General features: G+C 71.3%; 1 protein-coding gene across 1 annotated transcript in view; it reads right to left on the reverse strand.

Moving 5' to 3' along the window:
• Positions 1–14643, reverse strand: part of NOTCH1 (notch receptor 1) — a 35580-nt gene extending 20937 nt beyond the window's left edge. Inside the window, 4 exon segments of the mRNA XM_062207261.1 lie at positions 1090–1428; positions 1713–1975; positions 13461–13539; positions 14583–14643. Of these exon segments, the coding sequence (XP_062063245.1) occupies positions 1090–1428; positions 1713–1975; positions 13461–13539; positions 14583–14643 (742 nt within the window).
• Between the last annotated feature and the right edge of the window lie 335 nt (positions 14644–14978).

Consider the following 14978-nt stretch of genomic DNA (forward strand, 5'->3'; position numbering starts at 1 on the left):
CCAAAGGCCGAGGCCGGGAACAGCCGGTGCAGACCGGACAGCAGTTTGGGGGCAGCCCCCTGGTCAGAGCCCAGAGCCAGGGGTCCAGGGCCCGGACCCCAAGCACCGGCCTCCGGCCTGGGCAGTGGAGAGGGAGGGCGTGTGCTCTCACACGTGGACCTGGCCAGCTCTGCCCACACAGCCCTGCCCTGGAAACAGGGCCAGCAGGGACCTGAGAGGGGCTGCCCAGGGCTCGTTGTGGGGCTGGGGGTGACGGCTGTGGGCTCAGAGCCAGGCCCGCTCACCGGGGAAGCCAGGGCTGGCGGAATGCAGGGCGGTCCCAGCCTCTGTGTCCACTGTGACCATCACGTGGGTCTCCCTGACACCCAGAGGGTCTGCGGGTGGCGTCTGGGCAGCGGCTCAGCTCTGCACCCAGGCCAGCCGACCCCGCCCCAGGCCGGGCGTCCCCTCACCAGAGGCACAAACGGCCCCCGGATCTCGGGCCTCAGACCCGCGTGCTCCCGGTGCAAGGACCCCACCGGCCACCCTTCTTCCCACCCAGCACTGCCCCGGGCCGGGCCGGCGCTCTGAGCAGGCCGCATGGCCTTCCCCCAGCCTGCCCAAGCTGTCACGTGACAAGGCCGCTCACGCCTCACCTGCCCACCTGCATCGTGGCCATCCCAACCCAGGGATGCCCAGGGGCCCCCCCAGCTCTGCCCCGCCCTCCAGAAAGCCGAGTCTGTGGGTGGGGCTGGGGGGGCCACTGCCCATCTTTTCCCACCAGGAGACGGGGAAGTCCTGGGGACTGCACAACAGCGCACGCCAACCCCATGGGGGACAGCGGAGACCGCAGGGCCCCAGAGGCAGGCTCGGGGCCAGGCCGGGCAGGTGGGAGACCGGAGGGATGGCCCAGGCTGGTGACTCCAAGGAGCCTGGCACCGGGAGTCCTGCTGGCCCAGCCAGACTTTAACCCCAAGCAGCACGGGAGGTGGGGACCCGGGTGGGCCAGCGTTAGCTTGGCTTCCGGCCTGGCCCTGGGCCTCGTGCGGGCCTCCTCCTAGGCGCACCTGCTGCCCGGCTCCCCCGGCGTGCACAGCAGGCGGGACCTACCTGGCAGGCAGGCGCACTCATGCGTGGTGTCCCCCGTGGGGCGGCAGGTGCCCCCGTTCTGGCAGGGCGAGGGGCTGCAGGGCACGAAGGGCAGCTCGCAGTGGGGGCCGGTGTGGGTGGCGCGGCAGGCGCAGCGGTAGGAGCCCACCTCGTTGTGGCACGTGCCCCCGTGGCGGCACAGCCCGGGGTTGCTGGCGCACTCGTTCACGTCCTGCCTACAGGTGGGGCCGTGGAAGCCGGGCAGGCAGCCGCAGATGTACGAGGACTCGAAGGGCAGGCACTGGCCGCCATTGGCACAGGGGTTGGAGGCACACGGGTCTGCCTGCTGGCACGACTTCCCTGGTGGGGGAGGGGGGGAGAGGGGAGGGAGTCAGCCCCCAGGTCACTGGGGAGGGGCCTCAGGCATGACCCCGGGTGGCCCCCAGTATCTGCTCCGTGGTCACTCTTTCTGCAGACACCAAGGGCCCGAGTGACCACCCCTGCCCGGGACAGCAGCAGGTGCAGCGGGCTGGCCTGGAGACTGGAACCTCCACACGGGGTCAGGGGCGGGTGGGGGAGGACACAGGGCACCCCTGGAAGGCAGGCCAGGGCCGGACACAGAGGCGCCACGCCCCCACCCTCACCTGACCAGCCCGGCGGGCAGCGGCACTTGAACTCGGACAGCGTGACCAGGTCGCAGGTGCCCCCGTTGCGGCAGGGGTTGGTGACACAGGCATGGTCAAGGGGCGTCAGGCACAGGGGTCCGGAGAAGCCCAGGGGGCAGCTGCAGGCGTAGTCCACGGTGCCGCCGCGGTCCACCACGTGGCACGTCCCCGTGTTCCGGCAGGGGCTGCTGAGGCACGGGCTGGGGTCCTGGCACCGCGGGCCCACGAAGGCCCCGCTGCAGCTGTTGGCACACAGGCAGGCCGGTTAGCACCGCTCGGCACGGACACCTGCTGCGGCCTCAGCTGCCCCCGGACAGCGGGTGCGGGTGCCAGGGCCTCCTCGGGGAGGCGGGCAGGGGGCGGCCGCACGACAGCTCCCCGCGCTGCCGGCTGCCAGGGGCTTCACATCACCTCCAAAGGATGGTGACTGTTGACTGGGGGGACGTTCCAGAAAGACTTGGCTCAGGCTTCAAACCCAGCCAGGCCGTGCTGACCCCAGGGGGCCGCCCTGTGATGGAGACCATCTCTCGTACGGGGCTGGGAAGCAGGGCGACACCCAGACGGACGGACGCACGGACGCCATCTTCCCACACAGGCGCCTCCCCCCGAGGAGGCCGAGCCCCCGTCAGCAGCAGGGCTCCGTGACACATCCAGACGGCGCTGGCCAGCAGCCACAGCTGGGGAAGCCAAGGGGGCACTGGTCCCTGCCCGCCTCCCCCCAGGACCCACAGTCCCGGCCTGGCCTCGCTTTCTCGGCAGCAGAGCCGAGCCAGAACGGCCGCGTGGGAGACGGTCCCCAGGCCGGGCACACCCCAGGCCTGCACCCGAGCCCTTGCTGCCAACAGCCCCGGGTCCGCGTGCTGCTGGCTCCCTCCCCGCCCGGGGCAGGGTCTGTGGGCCCCATCCCACAGGCCCGGGGGACATCTGTCTCCCCTGCAGGCTTCATCTGCGGCCGCACCTCGGGCAGGGGGGACACAAAATGGCCACTCCGCTGACCATCTGCAGCCAGAAAGCCACAAGTCCCCACCCACCCACCCAGGCTTCAGGAAAACACCCCACCCCCTGGGCAGCCGGGCCTGGGACCCTGGGAGCGGGGAGCAGGCTCAGCCCGAGGAAGGCGCGCCCACCGCGGCCTCTGCTGCGGGGCCCCCGTGCGTGAGGTCCAGTTACAGGCTGGCCGGGCCGCATCAATGCCCCATTGTCACGGCGGGAGCTGGCCGGGGCTCCCACTCGGAGAAAGAGCTCTTTTTCCTTTCCCAGCCGCTGACGACAGCAGCAGGGGGTGGGGGCGGGACACAGGGCGCCCGCTCATCAAAGCCGCGGCTCCCGGCACACACACAGCCCCTCCCCGCCAGGCTCCGAGGGGAGGAAGCCCACCACTCTCACCCAGGGCCACCCCATCACCGGTCCCTGGGCAGACACCGGGGGGGGGGGTCAGAGCAACCGAGTGTCCCAAGGTGATGGGACACGGGGGCCTGCCCAGACCCCACACCCCTCCCCCATCCACCCAGGGGGGCACCTGTGGGAGACCTGCCCAGGCCAGAGGCATGCCCGTCACCGCGGCCGTGTGACGCTGGGCTGTCCCCGGGGAAAATACACCAATAAATCAGGCGTCGGCAGTGCGGACAAAGCAGCTGGGAGCAGGTGCGCCTGCGGGTGGACGGGGCGGCAGCTGCTCCCGCTGGGCTTGGCTGCCGGCCGGCCCGGCGGGTGGGGCAGGAGCCGGGCGGCCGGCCGAGGAGAATGTGGGGGAATGCGGTGGCTGAGAGCGCCCATTGTGCTCCACTGCCACCCCGGGCTCCCGGGGCCACACCGAGGCGCGCTGCCCAGCAGGGCCTGCCGTGGGGCGGCCAGCACCTACCGCTCACACCCCAGAGCCACGGCACAGGCAGGGCCACGGGAGGGGTGGGGTGGGCCCTGGCTCAGCCGGGAGGAGGCAGAGGGGCTTGGGAGTGCAGGCAAGGGTGCAGCTGTGTGGCCGTCCCCGAAGGCCATTCCCGGCCCCCACACCCAGGCCCAGGCGGCCATAGAGCTGGGGCTGCCCAGGGACTGACACCTGTCGCGCCTCCTCCCCCCAGTGCCCAGCTCAGCCCACCCCTTGGAGAGGCCATTGTGTCCTGCACACCTGTGCCGGCAGGTGGGTGTGGACACTGGGGAACACCCCTAGGCAGGCACACCCTATGGGGGTCCCCACGGGGGCCCCGGCCAGGGTCACGTGGAGCGACCCACGACACCCCTGCCGCCTGTGGCTCCTCCTTCCTCCCAAGATGGACGCAGCCGCCCTGGCCGGGACAAGAGCGGCCCTGTCCCCCGCCACTGCAGCCCCCACGGCACGAGCCCAGCCGCAGAGATGGGCTCCCTTCCAAGTCCCCACCTGAGGTCAGCGGCCACTGCTCATCCACCTTCCCTCCTGGCCCTCACCGCACTTGGTGGCCTGGCCGCTCAGGTGAGCAGCAGGTGGCTGGGGGCGCCCGGACGCGGCCAGGCCTCTGCCTGGCTTTGTTCCGGGCGTCGGCACTGCCACGGCCGGCTCCCGCCCGCCTCCCCCGCCCTCCACAGCAATGCAGCTCCAAAAAGCATCGCAGGCAGATGTTGCCGTGACCTTTCACCCGGGACTAATTCTAAATCGCGCTGTTTTCCTTTCTAAGCTAAGTGGCCATCTGCCACCCCCGGGGTCAGGTGACAGCTCCCTCTGCACAGTGACGAGGGGGCGGGACTGAGCGGGATGAGGTGAGCGGTTTCTGTCCAGCCGGAGGGTGGGGGCAGTGTAGGGCCGGGGCCCCTCATCACACGGAACCGGAGGGGCTCCCTCTGACGGACAGCGGGGGCCCGGAGGAGGGGCCCCCAGCCAGATGTGCACCTGCCCATCCAGGCATCGCCTCCCCGCGAGTGCCTGCGGTATGGCAGGGAGCAGCCCCCGCGGCCACCAGCCCGCTCTGGCTCTGGCCCAGGCCAGGCTGTACTGGCACAGGTGAGATGCACCTGCTAGAAGGCAGCTGTGCAGAGGCACCCAGGACCCCATGGCACCCGGGTGCCCCGCCCGGCTCCAGGGGCCTGCGGTGGGGAAAAGCCTGGAAACCGAGGCCGGTGCGGGGCTGTGCTCCGCGGGGGGGCAGGGGGCAGGGCCCCACGCGAGGGCTGAAGCCAGGCACCGGCCGGCCCCGCCCACCACCCCGGGCAGCCCGTGTCCCTGGGAACAGAGGGGGAGGCGGCCCTGGCTTTAATTAGCCCCTGCGCAGCTCCACCTGTGCTCGGAGACCTGCCCAGGTGCAGTGGGCCCCCCCCAGGGCCTCCTGGCTCAGCTCCCAGCCCATCTTCCCGACACACACAAGTCCAAAGTTTCCCGGACGGCAGATGATAAGTGGGGGTCACCTCCTCCCCAGATGCCCACCGCGCTGCCTGCTCCTGGGAACCCGGGCCAGACCCTGCCGGGCTCTGCCTCCCCCACACAGCCCTGACTGGCCTCCTGCCCAGGGAGGAGCGGGGGGTCTTGCTGCACCTGCCTGGGTCCCCACAGGGCATCGGCCACACCACCATCGAAGCACGGCTCGGCCTGCCCCCCCCCACAGCACGACCCCGCCGCCCCCCGGCCCCCCCGGCAGCTGCCTTCTGCCCAAACCACAGCTGCCCTGCCGCGCTCACAGCCTGCCCCCCCCCCGCCATCCATCACCCCCACCAGGGCGGATGGGCCCGTGCAGGCTGGGTGCGGACGGGACGGGGACCCCACGGCTCCTGCCACTGGGAGAGGCCGAGATCAGGCCTGAGAACAGAGGGAGGGCGAGCCGGGGGCCGTCCCAGGCCGGGGGCCCAGACCCCGCCAGGAAACACGGCTGCTGAAGAATGAAGCGCTCACGGCAGGCTGGGCAGCGGCTCCCCGGCCCGCGTCCCCATGCACCACCGGAGGTCCTGGGCAGGGGCTCCCCGGCCCGCATCCCCATGCACCACCGGAGGTCCTGGGCAGGGGCTCCCCGGCCCGCGTCCCCATGCACCACCGGAGGTCCTGGGCAGGGGCTCCCCGGCCCGCATCCCCATGCACCACCGGAGGTCCTGGGCAGGGGCTCCCCGGCCCGCGTCCCCATGCACCACCGGAGGTCCTGGGCAGGGGCTCCCCGGCCCGCGTCCCCATGCACCACCGGAGGTCCTGGGCAGGGGCTCCCCGGCCCGCGTCCCCATGCACCACCGGAGGTCCTGGGCAGGGGCTCCCCGGCCCGCGTCCCCTTGCACCACCGGAGGTCCTGGGCAGAGCCCCACACGGCACGGAAGGCCGCAGGCTGCCCGCACACCTGTCTGAGACCAGCCGGCCGCGTGGGGAGACGGCTCCACCGGGACCAGCCGGCCGCGTGGGAGACGGCTCCACCGGGACCAGCCGGCCGCGTGGGGGGACGGCTCCACCGGGACCAGACGGCCGCGTGGGGGGACGGCTCCACCGGGACCAGCCGGCCGCGTGGGGGGACGGCTCCACCGGGACCAGCCGGCCGCGTGGGGGGACGGCTCCACCGGGACCAGCCGGCCGCGTGGGGGGACGGCTCCACCGGGACCAGCCGGCCGCGTGGGAGACGGCTCCACCGGGACCAGCCGGCCGCGTGGGAGACGGCTCCACAAGCCCCGACTCCCCTTTCCGCTCCCAGCTTCCTCTCCCACAGGGTGCAGGCACAGGGCACCCACACAGCCAGGGCGCTGCCGGCCCTGCCACGGAAGGGACGCAGAGCCACGGGCTTGGCGGATGCCTCCAGCCGCCTATGGCCTCCCCTGGCCTCCGCAGCGGCCATTAGGCGGGGGCAGCCTGGAGCCGTGCGGGGCCCCGCAGAGGGGCCGGCCGGAAGGGAAGGCAGCAGGGGCACTGGGGAAACCGAGGCGGGCGGCCTTCCGAGCACCCAGCGCTCTGCTCCCTTGTCCTCCGATCTCTGCCCGAGTTGCGTCCTCGGGGCTTCGGCAGTGCTGAGAGGAGGCACAGGAAAGGCCAGCTTCCTCCTCTGCCCGGGGAAGCCCTTTGTGCCGGAGCGGCCTCCCGGAAGCCACCTTTCCCACCACAGGCAAACAATGCCTTAGGCCCCGCTGTCCCGGCAGCCCCATCCGAGGGGGCCTGGTGGCCGGGGAGGCTCCAGCAGCTTCCGGGAAACGGCCCAGCCGCCCGCGGGGGGGCGCCGGGGGGCGCCCAGGCCCCTGGGGGTGTGAATCCGGGGCCCGGCCTCCCCTCGGGCCACAGGGGCAACTTCCCATCCAGAGCTGCAGAGGAGGCCGGGCCCCCCAGATGCGCACACACACACACCCGACTCGGCTCCCGGGCACCACGCGTGCCACGGGGCCTGCGCTCCCGCGTGGGTGAGCCCAGCCCCGCACCCCACAGCTACGCAGCCGCAGCCAAGGCGATCGATACGCCCACGGGGCGGGTGCCGCTGGGAGGGCTTAATCCAAAACTCGATTAATGAAGTCGGCGATTGCAGACGGAGCTCGGCGCCAAAGCCCAAAGCGAGCCTGCTGGCAACATCCCCCACCTGTGGGGGCTGGCGGGGAGACCCTGGGGGGGCGCCCGGCATCCTCCTGGAGAACAGGGGCGGGGCACACACCAGGCCACGCCCCTCCTGCTCCCCCCCCCCCCGCCCTGCCCTGCACTTGGGACTTCACAGCTGTGGCCTCACGGGGAGGCTCGGGCAGGTCAGGGGTGCGGGCAGCGCTGGGGCAGGTCCGTGGGAAAGGCGAGGAGGGCGTGCGTCCCAACCGTCCCACCCCGTCCCGGCCTGGATATCGTGCCTGACCATGCCATCTCCCCAGGCCAGGAGGCCCAGGGTTGCTCCAACCTGAGCTCGGCTGAAACAAGAAACCCGTGGGGGCAGAGGCAGGGTTCCGGGTGGGAGCCCTGGGAAGCCGGCAGTCCCCAGCCACCTCTGCACCGCTCCCCCACAGTGCCTGTGTTCCTCCTGCCCATCGTGTGCATTCGGGGGGCTCAGGGAGGTAACCCACAGCCACCTGCCCCCAGGCGGAGAGCCGCGGGCGCTGGGTGAGGTAGCTCCCAGGACACCTGCCTTGTGCCACCACACAGACCCCCACGGGGCCAACTCTGAGCTGCCCCCTGACCAGCCATGGCAGAGGTGGTGGGCAGCAGATGTGGCCCCCAGGCCACGCCCACCCCCACAGCCCACAGAAGAGCCTCCTGCAACAGCTGAGCCCCACCCATCCCAGCCTGGCTCACACACAGGTGCGCCTGCCGTCCACACAGCCACGGCCACCAAGGTGCCTGGGCTCCAGCTATGGGCTCCCAGCGCTGCAGGGGCTCTCGGGGGCGGGACCCAGGGTGTCCCAGGACTGTGGGGGGCACTGAGCTGTCCCCAACCTCACCTGGGTCCACCCCATGTGACCCACATCAACCTCGCACCTGACCCCCACCAAGCGCGGACGCTGGCACTCCCTGCCTGGCCTCCCACACACACAAGCCTCAGGCTGCCGCCCCCCCACCCCGCCCCGGGAAGGAAGTGAAGCAGAGGCAGCCCCGCCCCCCGGGGCTGCCCCCAGGAGCCACGACCAACCAGGGACCAACCAGGGACAGCCGCGGCGCAGTGGGCAGAGGCGGGGCCGAGCTCCCGTGGCAGCATCGGCGTACCAGAAAGCTGTCAGGGAAAAACAGCCTCAGAGCCCGGCTTCTCCGTGGGCCTCATTTCCAGTAACCGTGTGTTTCCGGCCGTCAGCACCTGACACCGAGGGGGGAGGCCCCTGGACGGAGCCTTCCCGCTCGCACCCCCACCTTCCCCCCTCACAGCAGCCCAGCCGGCCCCACCCACAACCGGTGGGACACTCAAGGCAGAAAGACCCCCTCCTCTGGCCAGGGCGCCCTGGAGGGACCACCTGGAGCGACGCGGCCTCCCATGCGGCTCCCGGGCTGTGGCGCAGGCTGACGGAGGCAGAAGTCCAGGGCCAAGCTACACCTCAGTACCCAGCATCCTCCCAGCCCCGGGTCCCCCGTCCGGGCCTAGAGACTCCAGGTGTGTGGGGGGGATGTCCACCTCTCAAACCCCGGCCTGTCATAGACTGGCGGCACCTCGGGACCCGCCTCCCCGCGGCACTGGCTCAGGGAAGGGCCAGGCTGGCCCCCTGCGCTGCTGGGGATCCCCCAGCTCGAGAGCACCCCACAAAGACACCCAGGCAAGCGACAGGGGAAGCCCGACGACCGTGGGGTGACAAACTGCCCCATCTACCCAGGAGGCCAGGGCCCCCGGAGCTGGCCACAACCCACGCAGTGGGAGCTGAGGGTAGCCCCGCAGCCTGCCCGAGACCTGGGAGCGGCTGGGGCGTCTGAGAGCACTCAGAGACAGAGGGCAGGCCCCACGTCCGGACTGTGTCCACCAACGGCCCAGAGCCTGCACCCCTGGCCGGGCGCCACACCACAACCCAGACCACCTGGGACACACGCGCACGCCCAGAACAGGTGAAGCTTGGGGGTGGCTGTTTTTGGGGACAGCGTGGGGTGACAAAGACGTCCTGCCCCCAGAGTCCAGAGGTGAGCTAAATGCCACCAAAGCACCCCAAATTCCATCAGACCGTGCCCCAAGTGCCCCAAGCTCTACACGACTACGGCTGAAGGGCAGGCTTCCCACTGTGCCTAACTGACCACTACCGACAGCCATCCAGGCCTCTGGGCAGTGGGGTGAGGGCCCGAGAAGGGCGCCCCCCGCCCTCCCAGCCTGCTCCAGCCATCAGGGGAGCACGCCTAGGCTGGGGCAGGTCCCAGCCTGGCAGAAGCTGCCCGCCGGGGCCGGCCTGACTCCCAGGGGTCAGCCTGGCTGCACGTCCTTGTCCCAGCAGAGGGGCCCCGCCCCGGCCTGGACGGGCAGGCAGGCCCAGGCCCACCGCCAAGACGCCCAGGGGCAGCCGCTTGTTAAACCTGAGGATGTGAGGGGCAGGACCCGCCCACACCGCCCGCCTCCGTCTTCCCACCTGTAAACTGGGAACCAGACAGACCGCGCCCACCACCAGCAGCGCCTGCCAGGCTTCCGCGAGGCCCGAGCCGGGGCCGCGGCTGCCCAGGCCACCGTACCCCCGCGTCACCCAGGAAAGCAGCGCGCAGCCGACTGCAAAGCCACATCCTCTCGCTATTTATAGCCAAGACATGAAACAGGAAAGGTCCCCTCCTCACACCAGGGTGGCGCAAGCCCTGGGCCCCTCCACGGGGGCCTTCAGCCTGCGACGCCCCCCCACGTCAGGGGTCCCGGCCCCAGCAGCTGGGCCACTCCGTGGGGGCCGCCCCAGCCTCTTCCGGCCAAGGTCACATGTCCGTCCCGCCCCGCTCTTACTCGTCCATTGTCCTGCAATGAGAAAGTGCGGGTTACAGGGCCCTTCCCTGGAAGAACCCTGGGCCCCGGCCACCACCCCCACTTTCCACCTGACGCCGCGTCTGCGCTGTTCTGACCACATCCTGGAGGCCCAGGTGCGACACAGACCAAGGCCGGCACCGTGCCTCCCCGGGGCCTGGCTGGGACGTGCAGGTGACTGGATGGAAACAGCCAGACAGGGGTGACAGGGACGGCTGGCGTCCAGGGCCTGGTCACTTCCCACCAGGCCCGTAAGGGAAGCCACACCCCCAGCCCCACTTCCTCGCAGAGCGGCTGGGAAGTGGCTGGGGCGGGCAGGAGGGAGCACCAGAGGGGCAGGGCGGCCACACACAGCACCAGCTGTGCGACCCCAGGGCCACCGCCTGACCCCGACATCAGGCCACGCCAGGCCCGATCCCGCTAGTCACGCGAGCTGGAGGCCATCCTGCCGCCTCCAGCCCACCCTGGACGCTGACTGAGTGTGGGTGAGGCTGGGCCCGCCACGTCCCCAGCGTGGGTCCCCCAGGGGCTGCTGTCGCCGGGCCGCGGGCTCAGCATCTCCCACGAGAGCGCTGGTTCCAGTCCCCGCTGCTCTGCTTCCGACCCGACGCCACCGCCGACCCACGTGCCAGGGTCCCTGCTACCCGTGTGGGAGACCTGGGTGGGTTTCCAAGCCCCTGGCTTCAGCGTGGCCCAGACCTGGCCGTTGTGGCCGTCTGGAGAATGAGGGGGGGGGGGTCTTGTTCTCAGTTCTTTCAAATTCCTAGATAAATTGTTTTGTTTTTGTTTTTTGTTTTTTTTTTTTTGACAGGCAGAGTGGATAGTGAGAGAGAGAGACAGAAAGGTCTTCCTTTTTGCCATTGGTTCACCCTCCAATGGCCACTGCGGCCGGCGCATCTCACTGATCCGAAGCCAGGAGCCAGGTGCTTCTGGTCTCCCATGGGGTGCAGGGCCCAAGCACTTGGGCCATCCTCCACTGCACTCCCGGGCCACAGCAGAGAGCTGGCCTGGAAGAGGGGCAACCAGGATAGAATCCGGCACCCCGACTGGGACTAGAACCCGGTGTGCCGGCGCCGCAAGGCGGAGGATTAGCCTGTTAAGCCACAGCGCCGGCCAGATAAATTGTTTTTAAAATGTCGCAGGAAGCAAAGGCGGCTGGGGCTAGCGCCACGCAGGTAGCAGAATCACAAAATCACAAGCACTCCCCAAGCAAGGCCTGGGCCCGCGCCCCCACCCGCTGAGTTAATTCCCGGACCAAATTAACGTCCAAGGGACAGGACCTGACAGAAGCTGTGGCTCCCGGGGAGGCCGGGAGGGAAGGGCCTCTCACCTGGTGCCGGCCACCGCCCCCCACAGGCCAACTGGGAAGCAGTCCCACTGCACAGAAGGGAAAACCGAGACCCGCGTGCCCTGATGACCCAGGTCATGGAGCTAGCGGGGCGCCGAAGCCAGGGCTGGACGCGGGGCGGCCCAAAGCTAACGCCCACTACCCCCTCTCCCCCGGGGAGCTCCAGCACGAGGGACCACTCCACTTCGGGGACTCCCAGAAGATGCCGCATTTCCCAGCCCAGAGGCCAGCAGCCCTGGACAACACAGCCCACCCCAACAGTCACTCCGCTCCTGGGGGCTCTCCGACATCCCCCAGCACCGGACGGAGCCACCGTGGCCACCACACATGGCAGCTACCCAGAGGCCGCGCCCACCTGCCCCCAGGTCACAGCCCCTCCACGACCAGTCTCGGGGCTGCGCCTCCAACGGACACGGTTCCTTCCGCCTCTGAGCCCCACAACCACCTGACCGGCCGCCCGGGACGGCTCCTTCTCCCCGGGATGGGAAGAGATGATTCACCGGGGACAGGCGAGCCGCCGCCTGATCCCGTTCCCATGCCCTCTGCAGGGGAGTCGGCACCGCGAGTCCAGAACTTTCCAAGCGCACAGCCGGGATGGGGCCGGCGGGCTCGGGAGGCCCCCACACCAGCTGCCTCCTTGGGAAGAGGGTGGGATTCTCCCCTGGGCCCCCATGGGCCCCCCGTGGGCTCTGGCCAACTCCTAGACAGACCTTCCGGGGCCTTTTGAGAAGGGTGGGCGGGAACCGGGAGGCAGGGCGGCCCATGGGGGGGGCCCGCAGTGAGAGTCCCCGGACCTGCGTCCCTCGGAGGCCCTGCTGCCCAGGGGTGGGGGCCTCTGCCCACGGCGCTTCCGTCCTGCCTTCCAATTGGCTCTGGGGGTGGCGTGGGCACAATGAGGCCTCTGTGGCAGAGCTCGGCTGCGCGCCAGGCCCAACTGAGGCAGGCTTCCCGCCGGGTCCGGGCAGGGGACGCGGGGGGCGCGCGCCGGCACCGCCCTCCCAGGAAGGTTCCCAGCCCCGGCCCGGGAGCGCCGGGGAGCGAAGGGCGTAATTAATCACTCGGCATTAATCCGCCTCTCCAACAATAGCGGCTGCGCGGCCGCTGAAGCCCAGCTGTCGGCCCCTGAATGGAAGGAAACGAGATTTAGGGCCGCCAGCGTCCGCGAGGCTTCTGCACGGGCAGGGCAGCCCCAAAAAGCAAGGGGGGAGAAAAGCCATGAGCATTCATTAGTGCCTGACAAAGACACAATCCGCTTTGTCCATTAAACTGCACGCAGACGGCCTAATTGGCTTCGGCGTGGGGGGGGCTGCCTGCCCACAGGCCGGGCACCGGGGCGGCAGGAGCCGCCGGGGTTGCCACGGCAATGGGCCCTTGGGCGGTTGGAACGAGGGCGCCCACGGCTGGGGAACTCCCTCCGGTTCCAGACGCCTCTTGGTTATTCTGGTCAGGGACGAGCTGAACTTGACGGGCGCCGGCTGGGGGGCCGACGGGGGGCTCCCGGGCAGGCGGGCGGCCGGGCGAGGAGCGCATTCCAAGACATCCCGGCCTCCGCCCGCCCACGCCACCCCGAGTTTGGGAGGTCGGAGGCTGCACTTGCAGACACAGGAAGCAAACCCCCGCAGGCGGCCCCACAGCCCACGGCCCCAGGAGCTGGGTGCAGCCGGCACCCCGGGCCCAGGGAGGGCTCTGGGCCGAGCAGGGGCTGCGTTTTGTCCTGGAGCCATTTCCTGCACAGGGCAGGCGGCTGCCCAGGTGACACAGTGGGGGAGGACACACAGCACCCCCCCACACACCAACCGTGTCCCAGGGTCCTCAGGAATCAAGGGGGTCAGGGGTCGCCCCTCAACCCCGAAGCGTCCCGGCACACTGAGACCTCCAGTGGCCAGACCCGCGTGGCGGCATAATTGCCGGTGATTAAGTAATTGCCAGGCTGGGTCCAATAAAAGTCAGCACGTGACCCACCGGCCTTCTGGGCTATCCCCAGAAGACAATGGCCCAGTGTTCCGGCTGCGGCGGGGGCACAGCTCGGCTCCCCACCAAGGCAACAGGTCCCCGGCGCGGCGCGGCGGTACTCACACACAGGCCTCCGTGCCGTTGGCCACTTCACACCTGCCACCATTCATGCAGCTCTCCCCGGGCTGGGAGCATCTCGGGCCTGGGGAAGTGGCGGAGAGAGGGTGGTTACGGGGGCTTCCCAAGGGCCCACCACTCGTTTCCCGGGCATGAGTGTGGGGTGGGGAGCAGCTGGGGCCACAGCAAGCCCCGGATGAAACCCCGAGGGCTTCAGTGCCCTGGCCCAGGGCCTGTGCCCACAGGTGGCCAGGCCTGGGAACAGGTGGGCGAGGCCGGCAGGTGAACTGGGGGGGAGGGGCCGCTGGAGCCCCCCCCCACACCAAGCTGGGTGCTCGGGGAGCCCTGGAGGGCGGGAGCCCCGTCCAGCCACCCAGATTGTCTCGTGCGAACGCGATCTGCCAGGGCAGCCCCCACTCGTGGGAAAATGCGACAGCTGCGCCCCCGCCGCCCCGCCCGCCGACAAAGCGCCGGGCGCGGAATCAGAGCGGCCCATTGTCGCCGGGGCCGCCTCCGGGGCACGGGGACAGCGCCCGGGGCCGCCCCGCCTCCGCCGACACCCAATACCTGCCCCCGCGGCGGGCGTCTCCAGGGGCAGCCCCGCCACGGCCCCGGAAGGCGGCTGCGGAGCGCGCGCGCGGCGGCCACGGGGACGGGTGTGACCTGGAGCCCACTTTTTGGGAGGGGTAGCGGACCGGGCATTCTCACGCCCCGGAGCTCCCGACGGGAGCGGGCGGGAACCCGCGCCCCAGCCCCCGCGGTCTCCAAACTTCAGCTGCGGAGAGCGACCGAAAACCCCAGTCCCGCCGGGCACGGCGGAGGCCTCGGCGCACCCCCACGCCCGCCCGCCCGCGAGCCGGGCTGCGCGCCCCGCGCCCCGACATCCGCCCCGGCGCGCGGCACAGAACCCAGCGGCCCGACGAGCAACAGGAAGCCGGCGGGACTCGACTCAAACCGAGAAGCGGCGGCCGGCGGCGGCGCGCCCCGCGGGGCCCCCACGGCCCCACGCCCGGCCCCGACCGCGGAGCGGCGCCCCGACGAGCGGCCCAGGGCCCGACCCCCACGCGCGGCCGCGCGGGAAGTTTCCGGGGGCGCGGCGAGTTGCGCGCCACGGCGGCGGGCGCCTACCTCTCGCGGCCAGCGCGGGCAGCAGCGCCAGGCAGAGCAGGGGCGCCGGCAGCGGCCGCATTCCGGCCCGTGGGCTGCCCGCTGCCCCGGGCGGCGGCTCCCGCGCACACGCGCGCCCGACGGTGCGGCGGGCGGGCCCGCTCCCTCCCGGCCGGCGGCGCCCTCGCAGTGTCCGGGCCGGCTCGGCGGCCGCTCGCCCTCCGCAGCGCCCGCGCCCCTGCGCTCCCGCCCGCGGCCGAGGCACGAGTGAGGCGCGGGGCCGCGCCGCGCTCCGCCCCCGCCGGGAGGGCCGCCCCCCGCCCCGCCCCGCCCCGCCCCGGCCGCCCCGCCCCGCGATCCCTCCGCACCCCTCGCCCCGTCGCGGGCCGCGCGTCCCTGCGCGCTCGCCCCGGGCGG

Source organism: Lepus europaeus, chromosome 12 (genome assembly GCF_033115175.1).
Source record: "Lepus europaeus isolate LE1 chromosome 12, mLepTim1.pri, whole genome shotgun sequence".
In the NCBI taxonomy this organism is placed as follows: Eukaryota; Metazoa; Chordata; class Mammalia; order Lagomorpha; family Leporidae; genus Lepus; species Lepus europaeus.